At 43.6% G+C, this 19,363-nt stretch overlaps 1 protein-coding gene across 24 annotated transcripts in view; it reads right to left on the bottom strand.

Annotated features, from left to right (window-relative positions):
• DNM1 (dynamin 1) overlaps positions 1 to 19,363 on the bottom strand; it is a 67,316-nt gene that overhangs the window by 33,896 nt on the left and 14,057 nt on the right. For 20 of the 24 annotated variants that reach the window (XM_068657281.1, XM_068657283.1, XM_068657282.1 and 17 more), the window contains exons 2-10: positions 9,544 to 9,617; positions 8,455 to 8,604; positions 7,151 to 7,354; positions 6,528 to 6,626; positions 5,900 to 6,060; positions 4,749 to 4,891; positions 4,530 to 4,665; positions 3,307 to 3,374; positions 2,357 to 2,495 (exon numbers count right to left, since the gene is read on the bottom strand). In XM_068657281.1, coding sequence (XP_068513382.1) covers positions 2,357 to 2,495; positions 3,307 to 3,374; positions 4,530 to 4,665; positions 4,749 to 4,891; positions 5,900 to 6,060; positions 6,528 to 6,626; positions 7,151 to 7,354; positions 8,455 to 8,604; positions 9,544 to 9,617 — 1,174 coding nt within the window. The remainder of the gene's footprint in view (positions 1 to 2,356; positions 2,496 to 3,306; positions 3,375 to 4,529; positions 4,666 to 4,748; positions 4,892 to 5,899; positions 6,061 to 6,527; positions 6,627 to 7,150; positions 7,355 to 8,454; positions 8,605 to 9,543; positions 9,618 to 19,363) is intronic. The other 4 variants (XM_068657280.1, XM_068657268.1, XM_068657275.1 and 1 more) reach the window with 1 other exon arrangement.

The following is a 19,363-nucleotide window of genomic DNA, read 5'->3' as shown; positions in this document are numbered from 1 at the left end:
AATACTTCAGAGCTTTTACCGGGGTGCTTTTTGTGTCACTCAGGAACTCAGTTCCTTCTCTTTGCACAGCATATAACTGCTCTGAAAGTGCTTTCAAGGGGACAACACCCCCTTGACATAGGGGTGGGATCCTGCTTTTTTAAAGGCACAATTAATAGTCAAACTGTGGCATCTGCAGCTCACAATTAATCCAGGTCTAGCTATAACTAGACATCACTCCATCTAAATCAGATATTTACCCCTTCACATCATCTTTCATCTCCGTAGATAACATCTGCAAGACCTCAAGTGACACCACTCCATTAAAATACTTCAATGCATATTGTAGGACCTACCGTAATCTGCATTTTAAGTAGCAGAGAGGGTTGGAGTACACTAGAGGATTCAGCTTCACCCAAGGGCCTCTCTCAAGGTGCCAAAGCAGCCTCTTTTGATCAAAGCAAAGGCATTGTCAGAGCTTCCTTTGCACCCTCCGACTTGATTCCTTATTCCTACTATCTAGTCAGCCCGCTAAACTCAGTGCACGCCATTTCCCCTATGTGCATCGCTTCAAAGACCAGACTCAGGGGGCCTTTCACAAAGGAAAAAAACCAGTTCCTTCAAGTACCTGGGTACCACCTGAATGCCAGTATTTTGTTTCTTCAGACAGAAAGCTGTAACCATGACTACTAGCACACAACACAGCAAGCAGCGCTGCAGTCAGCCATCAAATGCTTAGCAGTGGGATCTAAACTAAAACAGAACACTAATCCTGAATCTGTGAGGTGGCCCCTCACAGATTCCCCTCTCCAACCCCCCCACACACACTCCATTCCTGTGGTCTTCTCCTCTTGTTTCCCACCCTACTGTACCCACCACCTGATGACTAGGAAAACCTGTTGCTGTCAGAACAGATGGTCTCTTCGCTACTAGAAGCGTCAGTAAAAGAAGAAACACAGAGATGAACAATGAGAAATGGAGGGAAGGATGCAAACAGAATGAATAGGATGCTTTGAGCAACAACTGATGGATGAGGAATAAACCAAGAGAAGCTTCAGAGGGCTTGAAAAGGAACGCCCTTCTGATCCAATTAGCAGGTGACTCTGGATACTTGGCAGCCTGAGGGCCTGTGCTTACCTGTCACCAGGCTCTAATGGCAATTTTCTGGGTGCTCCCCACAGTCACATACCCCAAGAGAGAACAGCAGGACAGAAAAAGGAAGCTCCTCCAGCACTCTAGAAACCTGAGCAATATCTCACTGCAACTGCTTTGCTCTCCCGGGCTGCTCTGGGAGGCAAAGCTTGTGTCTGCATGCCTGAGCCCTTCTACAGAGGCTCCTGGCCCTAAGGGCTAAGCATTTCTCCAAGTGATGGCAGCTATCACCACTTGGGCACCTCTCCCCACCCTCACAGGGAGAAGGTGTCAGACTCTCCAGACACCTCCTGCAATGCCCATTTACCTGCACCTGAACAGCCAGTGGCGATTCCAGTCTCCAGTACCCATGCTACCATCCTAACTCAGGTGCCTTTTCACCAGTACCCAGCCCTGGCTGAAGCAGCAAGCCATGGCTGAGAAGAATGGCATGTGTCTTCCTATCCTGCTGCTTTTCAGCCCCAGCCTCATACAAAAGCTGCCATATCCAGAGTGCAGAATCAAGGCAGGTTCCTTACCCCAGCCCCAATAAATACCAGTATGAATCCCAAAGGACAAAGCTTGAAGTCCTCTCTGAGGGAGAGAGCAGAAGAAGCCCAGAGGCAGATTGACATTTCTAACATGATTCTTCTCAGCCATGTGCTGCTCTTCCAGAACGGGATATGGACCAAGCCAACCAGAAACCAAGCCAAACACCACAGGAACGTTCCCCTGTGATACAGCCCACAGCTGTAACTGTGGTAGCCTCCAAAGTTCAGCCCCATACACCCAGCCAGCAGCACCCTGCCCTGATACTAAAGGCTTGTCTGGGATTAACCCTCCTATTTCTAGCAGAGGAGAGGGGACATAAATTAAATCCCAGTTTCTGGCTTGGAAAATAAAACCAGAAACTAAATTTAAGTCAAATGTGGCCCTATAAGAAATACCCTTGGCTTGGGGAGGAATCAGGAGTCGTGCTACAGACTGGAGGTGTGTGGGGGGAACATCTCCAGCACCCCTTTGCTGTAAAGATTTTTGGGAACAAGCCCATAGCCCTTGTTCCACAGTGCTTTTGTTTGGCTTGTTTGCTGGATCGTCCCAGGCTGGTACCGCTCAGGTCTAGTCATGCTGAGGAGGTGGTCAGAAACACGAGTGTCGCTGCAGGCAAGTCCCTGCCCCAGTCACAATGCTGTGCCGCAGCCAGAGAGGGGGTGGAAGGTGCCAGCTCCATGCTGCCTCCAGTTACCTTCTTGGTGCACTGTCTAACGGTATTGATTAACTCCGAAATAACCATGTCGACGCATTTCAGGCAAGGCTCTTTAATCTTCTTCACCTGCTTTTTCACAATGGTCTCAAAGGCCATGTCGGGTGTGAAGAGACCGGTTCTAAACACCCAGGATAGGGGACAAGACAAGGCAGGAGGGGGGGAGAAGGGGCAAGGAGAATGTCACAGAGTTACACACACATCTCGGAGCAGGCACCACCATCACTGAAACCCAACACACAGGGCTGGGGGAGCATCACGCCCCTCAGAGAAATCCTGCCTTGGAAAATGGGGGATGCTTGGCACCTCCCAGGAGGCAGGTGCTGAGGGCGAAATGGATCCCAGACGGACACCAGTGCTGCCCCTGACAGGCACTAGAGGCCAGTCACTTTCCCAGGAGCAGCATGACTCAGGGTCTCAGAGATGCGTTTTCAAGAAGTTAACCTCCACTGAGGAGAATGCAACTGTATTTACTACCTGCATACTGGAACTCACATCCTGGGGCCACTGGGATCCTGGTGATGGGCACCCTAATGCTCCCTTCAAATCTCTAGGGGAGGAGGTGCTCAGCACCAGCAACTGTTTTGCGTAATGGTTAGAATGGAAGCAGAAAGTGAAAACCAACATTTAAAACTAAATGAAGTAGTGGTATGGGCTTGCAACCCTGTCCTTTCCTACACAGGAAAGGAAGATGGAGAAAGTAACTAGTCACCAAGGCAGTTTTACCTTTTAGGCTTCTGCAACTCACGTGGGAACAGAAAGCAAGCTACTTTGTCCCTGTTCCCAGATTCAAGCCACTTGGGAGTCCAAGGAAATTATCCCTCCCCTCTGGCTGACCTACCGTACCTCTGAAGTCTTCAACTCCATTCGGAAGGTCTAGAGGTATTTACAAGGCTATGCAGCCAGTGGTCTGCCTAGTGCATGATACGTGCCTGATACCATGGATGTTCTTGATGGCATAGCTAATCTCCCGTCGCAGCTCCTTCTCATCAAACTCCATCTGCACCAAGAGAGAGTTTTTAATCAGAAACAATTTGATGCTGTTGTCTGCACAAGCCCAGGATACATAACAGCATGTTTTTGTAAAAAGGTCCCATGCCAGTACCGTCATGTGACAGATGAAATGTTAGCCCAAGTGTTGGATACAGAGTGCAGCCATAAAGCTTCTACCGTCAGTACAGATATCCTGGACAAATATGAATAGCTAAGGGCCTGCATTTACAGGTGCCAACCCCTCAGCAGCTCCCAAGGAGCTATTTAGAGATAAAGCAATAGGACTGAAGCGCTAGATTGCTTTCTACAATGAACTGTTTTGTCTCCTGAGATATAGCATAAGGTCTTGGCAGCTGTTTTTCAGCTAACACCTCAAGCAGATTTACAATTCACATACAAATATATATTGTCCAATATGAGGCACGCTCTTGTATTTCACTAACAAGGCCTCATCCTATTTAAATGAAAAAGAAGGCAGCAAAATGTGGGAGATCCAGTACTAGAATGTTTTGGCTCCCAACTTCATTCAAACTGGTATTAGAGGATTTTCTCCCTATCACTTCTGCTCAGGTTAGTATACTTGGCCATCCAGGAAATTTATCATTCACTACAGACCCTCTTCAGCTATGACAACTATAGAGCAGTTTCTACATCATTCTCACCTCTAGGCCATTTTTAAAAGAACAAATAAGTAAGGCCAGGTATATCTACATCCTCTTTCCTGCTTCTTGCATATGCATTAAGGAAGCTTTATGTCCAGTCTGATGCTCGGGATCAGGGATGTATAAGTTTCAAAACCATTTGCATTACGTGCAACTTAAATTAGATATCTACGTATCTGCAATGACAATCAGACATTGATTTGCTGTTGTCTGTGTTAAAGTTATTTTGCACATTTAATTTAGCCTTTAAGAATTAAGCAAGACTAGCATTTAAATACATAGAGAAAGCTCAGTTTTCACAAGGACATGGACTGAGGAAGATGTCAGTATTATGGGAAGGCTCCGATAAAGTAGAAAACATGAAGCAAAAAGTGAGGTGATAGTGGAAAAAATGACAAATCAGAAGAGGGAAAACTAGACAGTGAGAGATACTAATAGAGGTAGGAAGACAGGCAGAGAAGGTGAAAAACAGACAAGGAGAAAATGGATCTCAGCACTACCTTCACCAGTTCAAAGGGGAAACGCTCATGGAAGATACGGTTAATCCTAGCTCCTCCTGACAGCTCATAGGTATCAATTTGGTCGCCGGAGCCTTCGATACGTTTCTCAAAGTCCACAGCAAACTGCTGGACCATCCTAAAAGAAAACAAAAAGCATGAAGTAGAAGGCATGGCTGAACAGTTGCTTCCAGGGAGGGACATGCAGTTAATGCCACTCACTGAAGCAGAGCTTTAGTTTTGCGAGCAGGATCATCAGGACGAAAGTTCTTGTACTCCTCTACCTCCTTCTCAATGGAGAGAAGCTGGCTCTGGAGCTTGTTCCTCAGCCCTGGCAGGGTGTCACGGATGTGGTTGGTCAATTGCTGCAGAGGAAAAAGGTTCAAGATAAAAGCTGTAAGCAGTTAGCAGGAAGGGTGTGCTATGTCAGCACCCCAGAATAAAGAAGAATATTCCTCTCTTGCTGTGTTTTCTGAGTGGTCCAAATAAAGAGTCAAACCCAGGACAGCTACCAGTTATAAGCTTGGTGTATCCTGCCTTCCCATCTCCTACCTATTTCACCCATTTATTCCTAATTTTCATTTTTTGTTTTAGCCTAACACAAACCATCTATGCTGACAAGCCTGTCAACTCCAATCAGGAATAAATTTCACATACAATTATCAGCATTTGTCACGCCAATGTAAAGGCTGTTCTGTCTGCAGGTTATCACACCACTGACACCCATCTTTGTTCTGTGCACATGAGGGTGGTGGTTAAGCCCTTTTTCAGGGAAAGGGTGACAAGGCAAGGTGAAAGGAGCCAAACACACTAGGGTCCAATAAAGGGGTTTCCACAGAGCACAGATGTTGAAATATCCAACTTAAAGAGAAATAATTAAAGAAAGACAGAACAGCTCTTCACTTAAAGAATCAGTCTTAACGGAAGGGAAAATGACTACCAGCATCATATTTAAATCAATCTTCACAGCTTAGTATTAGGCAAAGACCACTAGAAATTTAGAAGTTGTCTTTTAGCTTAACTAATAACACTTTGCATTCATTCCAATAGTGTAAATTCAGACAAATGCCATAAACCTGCTACTGATTTTGTACCAGCGTCACTGAGAGGATAAAGCAGTGTTCTGCACTTGGTGCGTGAGCTCAATTATCAGCATTATCCAGACAAAGCACACTTCACAAGACCTGGCATCAAAATGCTTTTTATGAGTCAGAGAAGGAAGAGTAAGCCAATCTTCAAAAAGTCCCATGGCACCAAAACAATGTTCAGAAGTTTTATGTTTTTCTGTATTTTTCCATCCCAGGAGAGCCCTAATGAGCAACCTAGACATCCTTTTGGCATAGTGGGCAGCAGTTCTCAACTGGTAACAGTACCTGGTTCAGAACTTTCTGCAGGTAAGGGGTTCCCATGCGATCAGCCATGTGTCTGTAGGCGGGGTGGGAGAGAAAAAATTTCCTCTCTGCAGCCAGAGCTGCCTGAATGTCCTTCTTTCCATCAATGTCTTTCTGACTTCTGTTGACTACACCAATGTAACCTGCAGGAGTGGGGTTGAAGAGCAGATAGTTGCAAGGATGAGAATGTAAATGGCATTCAGATTGAGAAGGAAGTTACCCAGCTGTCAACATTGACAAAGGGAAGTTTTAGTGGCAACACTTTATTATGTACCAATTGGAAACATTTCAAACTACAATTTCTTCTGAAAATTGCTCATGTTCTGACACTTTGGTGTGCAGGATATAAGTGCAACTATACAACTGAGAATTAGCTTATTTAGTAAGAGTATAGTGTTATGCTTCTGCTAGGACTACTACAAACACCTAAAAATTTCCTAGGTATGACTAATCCCCATTCCCCAACTTTTCTCAGTTCCAGCTTGGAACAGAGATGGTCTAAGCACTAGCTTTAACAGATGTTCCAGGATCACGGAAGGCAAGGGATGAAGCCAGGATACCTTACACAGGGAAAATAAAGGAAGTAGATCACAAACATGATAAAATATACCTCTACGTAGAGGAAGTAATTTGTTTTCTAGTACATCTCTTGCATCAGTTCCTTCATCCATAAGATCCAGCTTAGTGATGACTCCAATAGTGCGTTGCCCTTCAGAAAAAATTGAATACAGTTGATCAAGCAAAATGACTCATGTTATGTTTTCCTCCGTTCAAATAACTTACAGACTACCCACCTTGGCTACTAAAGGGCTCCTGAACTCAAACACTACAGTTTCCATCATTCCAAGAGGTCACAACAGCAGACCAGATGATAACAGGTCAGTTCTCAGTTACAGCCTGCCAAAAACACTGACATGCTATGCCACAGTAGAGAGGGATTTAAGTGCAGGGATTTTCCTGCTTTTCCGCTAGGCACAAGGTGGATGACTACAGTAAAGGAAGGGAAGTCTTTTACCTCTTCAGAAACAGGGCTCAAAGGAAGAAATGTGGAGTAACAAGAAATTCTACTGTAGTAGCTATTAAGACTCACAACCACCTCTCAGAAGGGGATATGTTGGTGAGGATACCACCACCTAAGACAACAGGTGAGATCTCACAGCTACTGGACTAATTGCAGCCAAAAAGGAGAACTGGGCCACTGGCTAGTAGTCCACACTAAAATACAAGATTTACCTTGAGGATCCACCTCCTTTGCAATCTTCAGAGCATCAGAATTGGCCAAATCAGAGTTGGCTGGGGATACCGCCAGGATGAGACAATTCTCTTTGGTGACAAACTGCATAAGCATATCTCGGATCTGGAACTCTATGTCAGGAGGCTGGTCCCCTACCGGGACTTTTGTCATACCTGGTAGATCCACCAAGGTCAGGTTCAGGACTAGACATAGGAAACATAAGACAGAACATGAGTGTGTTGAGGTAGGTATGCTCAGGTCTATAGAGTACCTGTTGCTTTAGTGACTTCAGTACATTAGAGGTGTAAAAGATGCACATGACTCAGAAGAATTCAGAGTTTCCCAATTCCTTTTTGTTGATGCTCAATAAAAAATATTTGCTAGTTATTAGTCATGATTGTCAGTGAACTTATTGCCATTGTTCCCTTTAAATCATTTTCTCACACTGATCAAGGACTGACCTCAAAAGTCCTTCCATACTGGCTACACTGAAGGGGAAGGGATAACGGTACATTTTTACTACTTCATATCAAAGACTGGACAGTCAGAAGAGTTAGTTCGCATTAGCTGTCCCCAGTATTAAAATATTCAGTCCTGCAGCCCTCACTCAATAGGCTCTTGTCAAAGTTACATAGGCCTTCTCCTGAAGGATGCAACATGCAGCCCTAACTGTTTGATTGTCTCACTGAGGAAAAATTAGAAAATAAAAATCAAGCAGAAGTTCTATGCAGCCTACTGCTGATGTAGTGCCAAGCTGCTGCTTTCCCAACAATGCCCGAAGAGCTATTCACATTTAAAGAGCTTGCAAATTTTGTGCCATTCCACTCACTTGTTTAAGCAGAATTCTTACACTGAAATCAGAGGCTTATGGTTTGAACATTATCTGAAGAGCTCTATGCAAAATACATCTTGACATACCAATAGAAGGCAAATGCTCTGCAGGAAAGCCACCCTTCTCCCATCATTTTTAGCTCCATTTCCTTGCCCAGAAAGCAGGCAAGAAAGTAGAACTTCACAGTGATGTCAATACTGACGGAAAAGTCTCCTAAGGAAGAAGGTTCTGCAGACATCAGTTGCTTCTAGGAGCAGCTCTGTTAGCAGTCAGACACTTCACTTGGCAGACAACTTTTAGAAACATGGCAAAGACTGGCAGGTTGATGCACCACAGGCCAGGTGTATGGGGACTGAAGTGGAAAAAAAGGGCATGCACACTCGCCAATTCATCTTTCTCTTTACGTTATAACAAATAGGCAGTAACCTGCCTCACTTATCCCCTGACTTCAGAGAATGCATTAAGACTCACCGTGGGGAGAATAGACTCTGAGGTTAATGGGCACAGGGGAAATCCCTTTGTTGGAGCCAGTAACACGATCCGTTTCAGCCTCAATCTCCAAACGGACCTCCTCAAAATCTGTGAATTTCTTTCCTTTGCAGTGTAGGAACTCACCATATTCTGTTTAAAAACAGAAGCAGAGGCAGAGATGGTCACTAGAGTAAGAGAAACTTAGTCAAAAGTGTAACAGAAGTTACAAGCGTGATTTCCACAGCTGCATTGGGCAATACCTTTGTATTCAGAACATAGACTAGCTCTGTATTCAAGTACTGGGGGTAAATAATAGTTTCATTACATGATAAGTACAGACAAGAGAGCCTCAAAAAAAGTAAAATAAATTAAAAAAATCTACTGTCAGTTTTTAATTGGTTGCTTTTTTCCTATTGTTTGGTTTTGGCCATTGACTATGCTAACTAATTCAAGAACCCTCCATTTCAATTTAAAAAGCCTCGCAAAAGTCAAGCTGTCTTCTTCGTGTAGGCAAGAGGACTGCTGTGAACAGGTCAAGCCCACCCAACAAGAGAAGAATACCCTGAAACAGACACTTGTCAACTCCTCCTCAAGGAGTTCTTATAGGAGATCTTATGTTTGAAGGGGAACAGTAATGAAAACACCCTGCAAGCAGAGAGCAAAAAACTGAACAACCCAAAAGACCAGCCACAGAACTCTACAGCCATTCTTCAGATCCCAGCATTCTCACATTTAGTTTTTAGTGCAGTAAGTCATCTCACCCCCTTATTTCAGAGGATTATCAACACGGTCCTTTAGCTTTTGGGTCTTACCCATTCATAAGAGCCACAGCTGCACAGACAGAGAAAAATCATGATAACTATATGCATGAAACCCTGCTTAGATCAAACAAAGTAACAGAGAAGCATTTTCCATCTCAGTATTTAATGCATCAGATGTTAAACAGGCAGAACTTAAAACCAGCTGCAGGTCATTTTTATGGTGAAAAGCTGTTTATTTTTTCACATTGTGCGTTGTCATTGATCAAACGAGACCTTTCTAGACTAGGACAGGAATCCAGCTGGACACACGGGGAGGCAGCTCACATACCTGTGCTGGAGTTTACTAGCTGCAGGACCAGCGGGCGTCTGGTTACAATGCCAGAACCACGTGGCAGAAAGTCCCTGAAATGAAAGAAGAAGTTTCAGATGAGTGAATGATCGTTTCCTTCCCTTTTCGTGGCTTTTCTGCTTCCATTAATACTCATGGATTCCAGGGTGCTTCAGCCACAGCTATGATAGAGTTTAATGCACTAAAAAACAAGCGCTACTCCCCAAGGAGAAGACACTGTTGTTCTGAGGAAGCCTGTGCTTAAAGCACATTCCCTTTAGCCCCATCTGCAACAGCTCTGACCCCTTCATCTGAAGTTCCATGCTAACTAAAAAGCCCAATTAATACAGCTATATGTGGTTTGGTTTTGTTATCAAGGTACAGCTCTGTTTCATCAGAAAGAAAAGCTGAAGCAGAGACTGAATACTAGTGTCTTCTTTTGACAAAACACAGCTAGCTGAGCCACAAGATCACTCACACCCTGCACACTGGGACATGAGAGGACACTATCATTCCGGCATGCAACCACTGTATGACCTGGAAGAGAATAAATAACAGCCAAAGGCTTGCCTCCACTCAGGGCTTTTGCTGGCTAACAACTCAAAACTGGGTATTGCCAGAGCTAGAGCAGCAGCAACTTCCTCCTGAACTAAAAAGAATCCTGAAATTTTCTGTACTTCAAGTCATCTCAAGGGAAGGAAGCCTTTCACTATCCTTTTCCTAATGCTGACTTAGCAGCCACAGCCCACAAGTTCTCCTTGCTTTTTCTTTTTTCAAATCCGAGTGCTCCAAGCAAAGCTAGGCACGCTTACTTACATCTGCTGATGACCTTGCTAGTTTGTGGCCTGTTTTCAAGTACTCAGCTGTTTATGTGGCTCTTCAAGAGTCACTGAGCATTTCGGAAAACACGATCAATTTGCTTCCTTACACAGCAGAGAAGCACCACTTCAAAGATACGGTGTCTACAGCATGAATACAGTTGTCTTTGTTAAAAGCAGCCCTGCCCGCATTGCTTGGTTGCTGGCACGCAGTCCTCTCTGTTGATAGCTGTGGCAATGCAGAATTTTGCCAATTCAGGACTGACTGTAACTGCTCCACTTACAGAAATCCAGGCCTCTTGATTTTCTATTGTGCCCTTGTCCTGCATGAACTTAATACAAGCAATGGAAATGAAGACGAGGACAGAGCTTTTGTTTTTAACACCTCAGACAAGGGCTTGGGCAGTTGTGGTTTCAGCTCCTACTTTGGCTACTGATTTCTTATATAATCTTATGCAGCTTTTTCTACTTCCCTATATTTCTCTTTCCTCAGCTATAAACGCAATTCCAATTCCTGTGGCCTGCCAGAATAATTTGGTAATCTCAAAAGCTGCAGAGGGGTTTCAAGTGATGAGAGGTACGGAGGCATCCTATGATCTCTATTGCCTCAAACAGAAACATCTCCTGTAAGTTCACTCTGCAGTAACGTGACTTCTGGTACAACTCCACTACAGTTAAAATAGGACTGTAACCCACTCTCATTACTTTAAATTTTCAGAAATATAAAGTGTTAACTGGGATCTTTCATTTGTTTTTCAAATACAGCTCTTTTTTCCATTCCGGTGGGATTAACCCTGGAATCTTTGAGGCATTGCATCACTCTAGCAGTTTTCTGCTGCCTCAGCTTCATTCCTATAGATGTCTGTGGTCAATATGTGAAAGAGCCCTACTATAGCATCAGCTCTTTTAGCATTAAAAAAGATCCATCCAAGCTGCACTGACTTATTTTGACCTTATTGCAGGTGAGGAAAAGGTATAGATTCCCTTTCTAGGGCACTGAGATTCCATTCTAGCTATTGATCTCCAACTTGCAGCACCAAATCCTACCTTGCTGTAGAAAGAGCATTACTTGCTTTTATAAGAATGAGACCTCTAGGAATTAAATTCCCCTCGTATCATGCTCCCTGTTCTCCTGAAGCTTCCTGCTTTGGCCCAAATCCTAGTTTTTCTGTTGTCCTTGTCACAATTAAAGGAAAAAACCTCAGGGCAAAGACAAATGTAAAACTGATGTGGCTTCTGGATTCCAGCATTATAAAAAACTCATACAATTTATTGCATTAACTGAGTAACTTCCAGACTACTCCTAAGAAAAAAAAAAAAAAAAGAAAAAAACAGAAACACTGAGTCCTCACAGAAGGCAAGAAGCTAAAAACATAAGAATGATAACTCAAAAAAAGTTTTCTGCCAGTCATTTTTCAACAGCTTTCTCCTGAACACCAGGCAAGATGTCATTTGAGTCACTCCACTGCATTCAGTCAGGCCAGAACAGGCAACATTTAAGCCTCTGACTTTCTGCCCTTGTTGTTAACCCTAGCAATTGCATCTTTTAAAATACCAACAGTATGCTAGTTTACTGTGATAAGTAACAGTTCTTTTCAGTAAAGAACACATTAACCAAGTATTTTCTGGTTAAGAGTTCTTCATTCCAGAACTGCAGAACTGTTTAAGTTCAACCTTTCCATAAGAGCATTACTAAAGCAACACCTCCTCAGTTTCTGTGTCAAATTCCAGGCTGCCTAGCGTCGGGAATCTACGGCTCATCTACACAGGCATTTACCCATGGAGTTACACAATTATAGTTATATTAATATTAAAATAAGTCAGTATAAATATACACCCAGGGAGCTATCTAGGAATAAAGACACATCATCGATTCTCCTCCAGGAAGTCTTCCTTCCTAGAGAGGCTCAGGGTTAGTTACCTAAACCCACAGCTGGTCACCTATCAGTTATCTCAGTACTGTTTTCAATCTGAATGAACACTTCAAATTTGAAACCTACATAACAGAAAATGAACGTGTTGGTATCCACAAGCTACCAGAACATACATGCGGTTCAACTTTCAAATTTTCCCTATGCTCAACCCCCATCAGGGGTTACAGCCAAAAAGCTTTATAAAAATGGATGCACTATCACCCCATTGCATCTGTATCGTTTCCCTTTTGGGTTAGCCCCCTCCTTTTTCTTTGGGACAAACTCTTCCCTCTCCTGCTCAGGCTAAGCCTTTCAAATCGAACACGAAAAAGCCCAGATTAGTGAATTCTGTGGCAAGCTGGCTGGGTGCCAAGGGGAACGCAGCGTAGAGCAGCCTTGCCTGCCCTCTTGCAGTAGGCATAATAAATTACTTCTGTAAATAACCTACAGTGGAGCACGAGTGGCATGGACAGCACGTGTAGCCCAGGTTGAGTCCATTTATCAGCCAGGGGAACGGATTCATCCTGATAGAGCTGCACCAAGAGACAAAATTAATCCCGATAGATAAGAACGACATGCCAGATGAATGGGGCAGACAGGAGCAGAGAGGTGAGATAACCTGGCTTATTCGATTCTGGCACAGGAGACAAGCAGTAGCAAGGCTGGGATCAAAGGGAATAAGGACAGAATACATCTTTGGAGATAACGTGCTGTAATATGCCCACACTGGGATGACAAGGGCAGCCAGGATTCCCCTTGGAAAACGAGGCAGGCTCTAACATGACATTAAAAGCAGCCTCGTTACATAGACTGCTGCACAAGATGCCGTGCCTGAAACATGCTCTTCAATTAGGCTAAGAGCACCAACTCTGTTTTCCTCCTTTGTTTTTTATCTTAAGAAGGGAAAATTACTTTGTTGTTTTGTTTGTAACACGCAGGAATGACGTGACATTTGATTTCCTATCCTTTTAAGCACAAATACCACCCTGGGACACTTCTTTACGCTAAGTTTCACCCAGAAAACAAAGTACATAATAAAGTAGCAACTAAAAACAGAGGTGGAGATGCTGTATTCAGGAAATAAAAACCCACTTAATTTGCTTATATCTTTCATTTAGGAATTGACTCAAAACTCCCCCATAAGATACAGAGGTATCAGTTCTAGTAACGCGATTCCAAGCATTTTAGCAGAGCTGGAAAACTAGGCTCAGACTTGCTATATTCTCCAAACTGTCTGTTTTTGGAAGACTCAAGTATATGTTTCACACTCTTACTACTAAATTTTTGTTCTGACAAGTAATAGCTCTCCTCTTCAAAACTAAAGGACAAAGAAATAAGGATGTAAATCCTACTGGGTCTCTAAATCCTACTGGGTCTCAGGCTGAAAAGGTTCAGGCAGGAAGGAACAATAAATACCTTTTCAGTTCACATTTTGCATTGCTCGTTTCTGAAGTACTTACACATGTTCCCAACTAGCTTCACAGCTACCTCAGGGCAAAGCCAGTCACATCATCCCTTCCAGTCTTATTTCTATTTTAGTATGAAGAGCTGCATTAAAGCACAGATTTGGGCTGAAAACTGCATTTGTAATGCAGTAGTCAAAAAATATTTGAGGGATGGAAAGCAATCTAGCAGTTACTGTAGAGCAATGCTCAGAGAAAATCCAAATGTCACTGGCTGAAGCATTAAGAGAATCATGCAAAAATTTGTAACATTTATCATCAGGGGCTTGAGGGTTCCCTACTGGTTTTTTAAATTAAAGTCAGGCAACTCTACAAAAATCATTCATGCATCTGATATCTTGGCATCCAACAGAAGAAAAAGGTGCTATTATACAGTAAACATCTGCTTGTTCTATCATTAAACAAGTTCCTTTCTGACAAGGGGCTGAAACTTTCAGACGAGTTGATTGTTTATTCACTGCTCCTATACTCAGGGAGCACTGACTGCCCCTTTAAAAGATGACACTCGTGTGAGCTGGATTTCTGCAGTATGACCACATTTCTTCCTAGGAAACGTACACAATGCAATAGTCAAAAAAACGTACAGGTTTACCCCTTTGATCAAACAGTCTGATGTTTTCTTGTTAAACAAGAGACTGTAGTAAGGTCTTTGGAAGAACTAGTCTTCCTCTTAGCAATGATTAGGATGATTATCACAGGCATGGCACATGGTTCCTAGTTCACCTGCATTTTTAGAATAAACACTTTCAAACCTGATAAACAAACAAAGAAAAGTGAGAGCATTAGCAACTCTGCCCTTCCTGCTTTGCTCAGAGCAGATTAGCTGACTCTTCTGGTTTTGTGCTCTAAAACAGAGATTCCCCATAACAGTTACAGTGGCATTTAATTCCAGCAACAGAGCATTTGCACATAACCTGCCCATGACCTTGTGACCATGCCATTCTGTCAAGGCAACCCCCTCTTTCTACCATGGAGGAGGGCAGCGTACGAACAGCATCCCTACGTACCAGCTCAGACCGCAGCTGCTTCTCAACACATGCTCTTCCCAAGAGGATTCATCAATCCACAGGATGCGCAGCTAGGACTCCTGGACTGTAATATTAGGTTTGTAATTGGTTTATTAAGCCTCACAAACAAGTTATAATTAAAGCATTTTCACACCTTTTCCTTCTACTGGTAACCTGCACTTCTGAAAGAACATTGAGTCAGAGCTTTTCCACACACGACTTTAGTCTAAGTAAAGAAAAAGCAAAGCAACTTCAGTGAAGTTGCAACAAGAGTCATTGGCAGTCAGCAAGCAAATCAAGTCCATGTCATTGTCTTTTTTTTCCTAGGTGGAAGAGACCAAATGCTTTTGCTACACCACTTACTTTCCCTTTGGACCTCCAGGGAAGTTGGAAGGCTGTGAATATGTCTGTAGCAGGCTTTAAAATACAAGTCCAGTATATACATTAATACAGCATCCTTGCAGTTTGTCAGTCCTTTGAGATTCTTGGATTAGATTGCACTAAAGGTGGTAAAGCCTCAATTAGAAAGCCAAAGTAGTAGCTTATGAAGACAAAAGGAGGTCCAAAGAACAGAAGAGTGAACACCATCTGATCATTTAATTTCCATTTGATTACTTATTAAACATCTGCAGACAAGTACGTTATTAGGAGATGTGATTAATCCCCAGTTTGGATTATATTAGCTTCAGAAAATTAAGATTCACAGTATTCAGTTTCACGTGGCTGTTTCTGGTTTTAAAATACAGTATTTGTTATTTCTTGTGTTCTGGTGGTGCCCAGGGATAACAATTCAATCAGATCTTCATTGCACAAAGTGCTATGCCATTACACAGCATGAAATACAGTTCCTGTCCCTGTGGACTTCACTGTCTACTTACACGGTTCAGATATGCTCCTGTTTAGGCTTAGAACTAGATGTGGTTTATCTGTCAGGTCTTATAGCTGATCACGTACACATCCAGATCAGGAGTTCTTTGTTAACTCACTATGGGATGATGCAGGACAAGCAGCCCAGTGCAGCTGGGGGGGGTATCAGTACCTCTGACTCTCCTGATAATGGTCCTGACTGCCAACACTCACATCTTCCTGCAGACTGCGTTTTATCAACAGCTTGCAAGCCTCTGTAAACAGCACAACAGCTATGCTTTAAGCATTCTTACTCCATCTAACGTGTCTCAAATGAATCCTCAAAAACACAGGCTGACACCTATGCAGCATATTAGCCACTGAATATTTATAACAGTAAACATTTTTAGCCTCAGTCTTACCAACTGCTAAAACAAACACCTCAGGAATGATAGTAGCTTCCTACTTCTTACAGAAGCACTCAAGCCTGGGGCTCTTTCATGACAGACAGTACCCAGTTCAACTGCAAGGCAGAGGCCAGATGCAGGAACTGCCCTGGGGAGCACTTCATGGTCTGATCCTTCAAGTGACATGCAAGTACACGCATAAGCAACTCTGTAACTTAAATGTGGGGTGGGAGCAAGGGCAAGGACGTCCCATCCTCTGCTGCTCAGTCAGCTAGCATGAAGGCTGTGTTACAGATTCAGTCTTTCCTGCTGACTGTGGCCTCTATAAGCTCTTATCTTCCCCAAACAGAAGCACTGCTCAGCCAAAAAAAAAAAAAAAAAAAAAAAAGACAGATTGCCCAACATGAGCAGGACAAATTTAAATGCAGGTGTATCATGAACAGAAGTACCCATCCCCCTGCTGTTCCAGCTGTTTTTCCTCTACCCCTTAGCTTTCACCCTTCCTTCATGCTCACCATGTGAACTTGGACACCAGTCCTACAGGCTCAATCACACGGTAAGTCTCATTCTTAAGTAGCCACATCCTTTCCAGCAAAGTTATTACTTGCCAACTCAGAAATTTAAGTGAGGTGATGTATTATTTGTCAGTCTCTGCAGCACCACCACAAGTCTAGTTTTGACCCATAGTGAAAGACAGCAAGTCCATAAGCAGTTGGTAGAATATTTCCCAATAGTGTAACTAGTACTGGTCACACAATGGATGCATATAGAAATAGAGATCTATTGTAATTACATCCATTCCATCATACTGGCAGTGTTACTGTACACAGTGATTCATTATTCACAATGACAATTGCGAAATCAAGACAGGCAATACTTCATGTGTCTTCATAGCATACATGCTAGCAGAAACAAGAGAGAAGGCTTTCCACTGCCTTGTACCTTGAGTTCCTATTTACAGTCGTGCAAAGGGAGGTTAGCACTATTGTGCTGGCTTACAGCCCTTACAGTTGCTTTACATAATGCTGGCTCTCAAGCAGCATCTCCAACACCTAGCCACTTCTCCCCAGCACTGCACAGCTCTCCAACCCAGCAGCAGGAAGGGCCTAGCAGAGTCAGAGGGGGATAGATAATTAAATAGACAGTGACTTCTGAAATTCACACCTTCTCCTAATCCCCATCAGCCTTGAGTTCTGCTCCTCCGCACAGTATTGTGTCTGACACCGGTATATGCCCCCAGCAAATGAGAGGTGCTGTCTGAGAAGCCTTTATTAAGGTTTTCTGCAGAGACTGAGGCACTGTGCTCTTCAAATGCTAAAGGGTAACAGCTAGGTTAATTTACTGTAGGAAAAAAATAAATGTAGAAATAGGGTATAACATGTTCACACAGCATTCTGCTCCAGAAAAGATCCTCACTGTGAGAATCACGGTACCGCATTGCTTCCTCTGCCCCTTTCACCTCTGACCAGGCTGTGTGGTGTTTCTGGACCTCTGGTATCTTTTTCCCATGCTATGCTCTCCCTTTGTTCTAAATAAGGAAAAGGTAGTGTTTTCAGAGAGTTTACACAAAGTAAAGTCACATGAGAAGCCTACATTTACTCCAAAAGGCGATATTTTGAAAAAAAAGTGACCTCACGTCACAGACTTGGCCAAAGAGACAAAACCTGTCAGGAGACTGTCCCCTCCAAGAGAATCCCCCTTGATAGAAAATTGTACGGCTGGCTGTTTAAAACCTTCAATACAGTAAGCTTAGTGTAAAATCCATGTCCTCATGAACAAAGGCTCCATTACTGAAATGCATTGTCGTATTTATGTGCTCTTGGAGGTCTCTGGGATGTCCCACGTGCCTCGAGGACCAGGAATGTCAGTTAAAGCGAGTTTCCTCGCTCACAACACTTTTGTTGAGCCAAACGTGGGCTGAAGGGGCTCAGACAAACAGACGGGGAGCAGACCCTGAAGTGTTTCTTCACATCCCTGGTGTTTCAGCCCCAATGGCTGGATTCAGACCTCATCCTGCATCACCTTTGCGCACACCACTGCCACAGCAAAAAGGAAAGGACACAATAATTTTCACAATAACGTTTGCTTAGAAGCAGCTCTCTCTCTTACCCTCTGCCAGAGGGCACTAAGTTGTTTCTCTGGCTTATCTCTGACTGCACAGGCCAGCTCCCCAGAGTCACTGCACTTACTGCCTTCTTTATTCCCCTTTCCACACCTCCCTCCTTTGCATTTCACTCAGCCTCTCCTACACATGACTCCCTGCAGGTCTCTGAAAGCAGCAGGATAAGATAAAGGTTTTTTCTGCTGTTTATTTTGATTTGAATCCCTTGGGCTGGTTTTTCTGTTTCACACTCCACTAGCTTCAGGGTACATCAACATTTGGAAGAGAGCTGTGTGTACTATGCCAAGTCACGGCTGCACCAGAGCCTCTGCACACCAGTCAGACTTGTGGGGAACTTCAGAGCTTCACGGCTGTGCTGCTTCCACAGGGCAGGAGGTACACAAGGAGGTGAGGAATATTCTTACGCTTTAGGTGGTCCACTTTCATCTGATGGCCTGTGAACCCACAGAGAGAACCGGCACAGCCTAGAGACTGCCCCACAAATTTCTGCTGCTACATCTCTGAAGAAATTCCAAGAAGTCCACATACCCTAGGTCAACAGCAGGATCTGGCCTGATTTTCCAGGTGCACCATGTATTTTTTAGTTGACCTGAAACAAGGGCAGAGAGATGTTGCTGCATTCTTCCGATGCGTCTCCGTATCAAACTCAAAACCAAGGGTGAACGCATTCAGTCAGCTCACTGGCTGTGCTACAAAGCATGATGCAAGGGTTTCTCACTCAGAGCTGCACTCCAGCCATAACTCAGTTTACATATTACGTATACTGAAGTCCTCATGTACAGTGAGGGGAGGCAGATGCTGAGCAAACAATTCCTCTCCATTTAAAGATTATACAACCCTGCACCCTATTTGTGTAGAAATAACAAAATGGAATTCCTCGGGAAGAAGCCCAAGGCCTGAATGCACTCAGGAATTACCATTCTGCCAGTTTTCCATGGCCTGTGCTTTCTTCCTACCCAAAAAGGTAAGCTTTCTCTCTCAGTCATTGCCAGGAACAAGTACCTTTAGAAGACAGGATTCAAGTTATCACCTGAAGCCCCCGTCTGTAAGATTTCATCTTCTCCCAGTCCTTGGGGACACCACAGATAGCTCCCAGCTCTTGCTAGGAATGCACACCTACAAGAAGGTACCCTGAAGTGTGAGAACAATTCATCACCTTCATCGTCCTAATTGGAAAAAACTCTGCACTATACAGTCACAGATGCTGTGCTGTAATACTACAGGCTTCCTTTCCAACTGTTAGA

Source organism: Anas acuta, chromosome 20 (genome assembly GCF_963932015.1).
Source record: "Anas acuta chromosome 20, bAnaAcu1.1, whole genome shotgun sequence".
Classification (NCBI taxonomy): Eukaryota; Metazoa; Chordata; class Aves; order Anseriformes; family Anatidae; genus Anas; species Anas acuta.
The sequence above is the reverse complement of the archived record's forward strand: the minus strand, read 5'-3'. Positions and strand labels throughout refer to the sequence as shown.